A 5,306-nucleotide genomic window follows, 5' to 3' on the forward strand; every position below is an offset into this window, starting at 1 on the left:
CAACTTGGGCCAGTGAAGCAACGTCCTCCACAACTAGACTGAAGAACAAAATGACAGCAACTTGTCTGTTCCCCTTCCCCCAATTTCCAGGGCTGTTCCCATCCCCCAATTCCCCAATAAAAATCTTTTAAAAAAACAAAAGTGTTGGCTGTAAATGTCTTCTATTTATTCAAATATGGATGGCTTTGGAAATGAGACTCCATTAAAGACATTTTTAATTATTAATAACTGGGCCAACTTTTAAGATGGTATGCAACATTTAAAATCCAATATATTTTCCTATATTGTGTTTTGCCCATTTATAAATTAAAGAGACATGAGGGAAGAAAACACTTAAATTTTGTATCTCCGTATGAATTGTCCAATTTCTTTGAACTTGATTTTTCTTTACAAAACTCACTCTTTCATTAAGGTCATATGTTCATCTGCTTAGCAGTTTAGGGACAAATTTGGCAATTTTGTGGTTTGGGGATGTTGGTTTTCTTAAAGTGCCAGTGTTTTAAAATGGCGTTCTTGTAATTTTACATTCTTTTGTGATGGAATGCTGTTTTGTTATATAATTTTAACTTGAATTCTTTCCATTTGTTTATGTAATTCAGGAGGAATACTGAACATCTGAGTCCTGGGTGATACTAATAAACTAATAATTGCAAAAAAAAAAAAAAAAGTAAAATCAGGGACAAAATTAAGGGATTGGAACCTTTATATTGCTAATATACAAAATCCTGTTCCTCTACATATTTCCTTTAAGGTATAGTTTTCCAAAGCATAAAGCTCATGTCTTGCCTCACTGGATCTTTTAATACCTTGTACTGTTTGTTATTTTTCCATGTGTCTTGTCTCCCTATGTGGGCCATGCTATTTTATGTCTCATCTAATTCCAAAAAGAATTTGCAGCATCTAAGATATATTACACATCTTTGCATCCCTTTCAATGTTTAACACAGTGCCTCATACTTAAGAGGCATACAATATTTGTTGATTAAGAGACAGTAATTACTCATTCATTCAAAAGGTTTAACAAAAATCTATTACGTGCAAACTCTGTGGAAAGCACTGTGAGAAATGCAAAACTCTATTAACGTTGCACCTGTGCCCTCGAGGAACTAACAGCATAGTATGTATGGAAGGTGAGCTGTGCACAGAAGGTCTATAAGGCAAGACATGTGACAAATGTCCTAAGAGGTATAAAAATAAATGACAGGAAGGGAGTAGCTCTAAAGAAGTCGAAGACATGGGAGATTCCTACAGGGCCTAGAGGTGGGGGATTCTAATATAAATAACTGGATTATGGGAAAAGCTGTATCAATCAATAAAAGACATTGGGGGGGACACCAGTATACATGTTTTTCATTAACTTTCATCCAAAAAAAACTAATTTTAAGGATTTGTGATATGTCTTGGATGGTAAGCAAAGGCTGCTTTAGAATATTCCATTTTAAATACAAACAAATCTTTGGGAAACAGCCACGGTCCTTGGTTACACATTGCTTTCATGCTACAATGGAACAGTTGACTCTTTTAAGGAGGGCGCAGCTCACAGTGGCCCATGCGGGGATCGAACCAGCAACCTTGGTGTTAGCAGCACCACACTCTAACCAACTGAGCTAACTGGTCACCCCTAAATACAAACAAATCTTACTTCATTTACCATCTATAAAATTTATTTTAAGATACCAGTTCGGTATTTATAGTCTCTCTGGTACATCATGGAGTCTTTGCTCTTTTTGAAATGCATATACCATGAATGCAAAGGATTACAAAACTCAATTAAAATAGGCTCTGTGGTTGAATCAAATCACAGCTTGTTCTGCGAGATTCTTGTAGTAAGCTCCAGACAAATGGCCTCTGGTCCTCAATTTGAGTGAACAGAAATTTAATGGTAATCCAAAGAGAGCATGGGGACCCTGATGGCTTCTTTAGGAACAGGACGGCAAGAGCTCCTTTCAGTCAATTATGTGAATGCTCACTTAAGTAGGTCAGTTGGGCAGGTGGAAAAATACTTTTTGAAAAAGTTCATAGGGCCAAAATGATTCATCAAGTAAGTAGTCCTCAAGCCAACTTTCAGAAAATCGAGGCCAAATGCTTAGTTTAATATCAGGATGTATTGGCATCGGCGGAACTAACGAATTAACATAAACAAGTTTTAAAAACTTTTACTTACTTTGACTTGCTCTTGGCAACTTTGTTGTAGCAAGGAAAGGTTGGAAGAGAAAAGAAAAATATCAATTTAGTATCTTTCTTATGCAAAGTTCATATAAATGTCATTAATAACCAAAAAAAATTCACATCATGAAGTATGCCATGGTTGTCACTCAAGTAACTATTCCCTAGCTATTAGAGATCTCCTTAGGGTTTTATAGAAGGAAGATAAAAAGATCCAATCAGACCAACACAATTCTGGATGTAGTGCTTTTCAGATGGACTGGTCGCCTTTTAAATCTTTCTAGAGCAGCAGTTCTCAACCTTCCTAATGCCGCGACCCCTTAATATAGTTCCTCATGTTGTGGTGACCCCCAACCATAAAATTATTTTCGTTGCTACTCTATAACTGTAATTTTGCTGTCAGGAATCGTAATGTAAATATCTTCTTGTTTTCCGATGGTCTTCGGCGACCCCTGTGAAAGGGTTGTTCTACCGCCAAAGGGGTCGCAACCCACAAGTTGAGAACCGCTGCTCTAGAGTAATATCTGCTCCATTTGCTCCCCTTCTAAGGTGCGAATTACTGCACTGGTGCAAGTCTCTTGTTTGACAAGTTAACCCATGCAAACCGCATCACAGCAGGTGGAGGAGGGAAACTAAATCTAGCCGGGAAGTCAGCTGATGCAGGGAAGAGCACTGTCTTGGGAGTCAGGGCACTTCTTCCACAGCCCAGGCGTATGACCTGGGGTGAATCACTGCCCCTCTCGGAGGCCGTTTTCTAATCTTTATATAGAGTTCGAAACGAGTGGACTAGAAGTATGAGGTCTTGCCTAGTTCGCACGTCCAGTGATTCTCACACATCCCTACCAAAGGCGGGAAAAGGGCCCCAAGCCCGCTGACCAGACTCTACGTTCGGATCCCGAAGTAGCCCAGCGGAGCCCAAGCTCCACTCGCCCCAAAGCGAGGCGCGCCGCGGGGCATGCCGGACGCTGTAGTCCTGATGGCCAGGGAGGGCCGCAGCGGCAGCCTCCCGGCCGACGCGCACACCCCACCCCGCACAGTCCTGGAGCCTGCCTGTCACGAACTCCCGCCCTCGCCGCCGCCTCCATTTCCCACTTACAGGAGACCGCGGACAGGAACATTGCGACAGCAACCCCCGCACTATCCGTAACGGGCCCAGAGTCCCTCAACAAACAACTGCTTCCGGGGCACAGGCCAGTTCCGGAAGAGGACGTCCAGGAGTAGCCCGCAGCCACGCCCCCTCCGGTATAAACTTCACTCCCCGCCCTCATTTCTTACCTGTGTGCTCTACACACCAGGTGTCTTGCTTTCGTGGTGGGGGCGGTTGGAATCCCCTTCCCTTTTAGAGGGAGGCTTTGTTTAGCGTTTAGGGTTGGCGCCCCAGGCTCTGATTCCTGCATCTGGGTCAGAGTTACGTGCTTTCCGTAGTTTCACTAAATAATCGCAACCACCTGCATTAAATGTACAGGAATTCTGTTCCTGACCCACTCCGGGCTATCAGGTTTCCGCATATTTCCTTAAAATGTTGGCTTCTTTTGCCTCCCCTGACCCAATGCCACCTGGTTAAGATCTACTTCCTGTCAGAGTTAGGAAGACCACCTGAATATCCCTATTTCTTAATTAAATGGGTTTCTTGGAGAGCAGATCCTTGTGCGCCTTGTTAATAACTGCTATGTCGAAGCACCTAGCACAATACCCGGCCATAGGGTACGAATAATTGACATTGGGAGTTGTCACATAAATTGCTTAACGTCACAAAACTAGTAGTCAATGACAGAGTCAGAATTGGAACCCAGATCTTGTCTGACTGCAAAAACTCTTGCCTTTCCCACTAGACTTTGGGACCTACAACTTTGCCATCTTCAATTCTTCATGTCTCTGCAAGGAACCTGGGCTCCTTCAACACCACCGACTTCATCCAAAACCTCTTTCCCAACGTAATCATCAGGACTTGTAGATTTTTTTCCAACCTGTGATTTAATCAATATATTAAATCTTACAAACATGTGAAATAAGATTCATTGTTATGGATTATCCTCACTGAAAGTAAAAGAAAATTTAGCTCTCCAATGTAATTCAATTCAATTTTTAAAATTAGGACTGTCCTTGCCCTTTGTATCTCTAATGTTTGGGGGGTTTTTTTTTCCTCCTCACTTTCCCATAACCTGACTCCACCAACCAAGCATTCTGTAGGTGCCCAAATCCTTCTTACCTTGTGCGGCTCAGCTGCTGGCAAACAAGAACTTCAGGCGTTCAAGAGGGTAAGGTTTCTTATCTAGGAAATTCTTTAAGAGGACTTACAAGAAAAGAACACAGNGGGTTGTCAGTTGGCATGGAAATTTAAAGCTAGTCCTTGTTGGTAGGAATGCAAATTGGTTATATACGGAGATGGTAGTTTTTTCATCTTCAGTTGTGTCTGATGCAGCTTATGCAAAGTTGTTAAATGAATACCATTCTATAATTGCAAAAAAATTGCAGCCGTTTTGTTGGCATTCTGAATGCTTCTAAGTAAATACAATTTTTTTATTAGTAGTATTTGTTGTCCTTTTCATAGATCTTAAATTTTTCTTCTTGAGGGGAAGCTAGTCTTTTGGTATTGCCCATTTTGGATCATGGGAGTTATTACAGCGTTTATCTTTTCATATAGTTAGCTGATAGAAAGCTTTTATCTACACACCCTGCATATTCATGATGGGGGTAGTAAGTGTTGAATTGAGACAGTTTTCATTCATAACTGAAACTCTAAAATTTTGACTAGCTGATATCAAATTTCACATAGCCCAGTTACATTTACAAGTAAAAAGTAACTCGTCTACTCACAGCATGGGATTATTAGAATCAAACATTTTGAAAGTCTATCCTTGAAGGACTAATAAAGTATGTTCTAATCTTTACATGAGGACTCTACATTTTTTAACCCTCGTTACCATCTAATGGCAGTTATATCTGCAGTTCCCATGTTAAAGAAGACCTGAGAATGTATCCCCAAAAACGTGAGTTAAAATACACGACTGTCATATTAAATTTTTTGTTGACGTTAGTCCTGGCAAAGGCTCTGATTAAAAAACAAAAGTGCAGGCCGGCCAAGTGGCGCGTTGGTTAAGAGCTGGCTTGGGACGCCAGAGGGCCCCGGTTCGGATCCC

At 41.2% G+C, this 5,306-nt stretch overlaps 1 protein-coding gene and 1 non-coding gene across 2 annotated transcripts in view; both read right to left on the bottom strand.

Annotated features, from left to right (window-relative positions):
* MRPL33 (mitochondrial ribosomal protein L33) overlaps nt 1–3,355 on the bottom strand; it is a 12,742-nt gene extending 9,387 nt beyond the window's left edge. The window contains exons 1-2 of the mRNA XM_019663010.1: nt 3,263–3,355; nt 2,165–2,183 (exon numbers count right to left, since the gene is read on the bottom strand). Coding sequence (XP_019518555.1) covers nt 2,165–2,183; nt 3,263–3,284 — 41 coding nt within the window. The 5' untranslated portion in view covers nt 3,285–3,355. The remainder of the gene's footprint in view (nt 1–2,164; nt 2,184–3,262) is intronic.
* On the bottom strand, nt 1,544–1,617 carry TRNAS-GCU (transfer RNA serine (anticodon GCU)). The gene has a single exon. It is a non-coding gene; the product is annotated as a tRNA-Ser (tRNA).
* Nucleotides 3,356–5,306: the final 1,951 nt, after the last annotated feature.

This window comes from Hipposideros armiger, unplaced genomic scaffold, assembly GCF_001890085.2.
Source record: "Hipposideros armiger isolate ML-2016 unplaced genomic scaffold, ASM189008v1 scaffold_0, whole genome shotgun sequence".
In the NCBI taxonomy this organism is placed as follows: domain Eukaryota; kingdom Metazoa; phylum Chordata; class Mammalia; order Chiroptera; family Hipposideridae; genus Hipposideros; species Hipposideros armiger.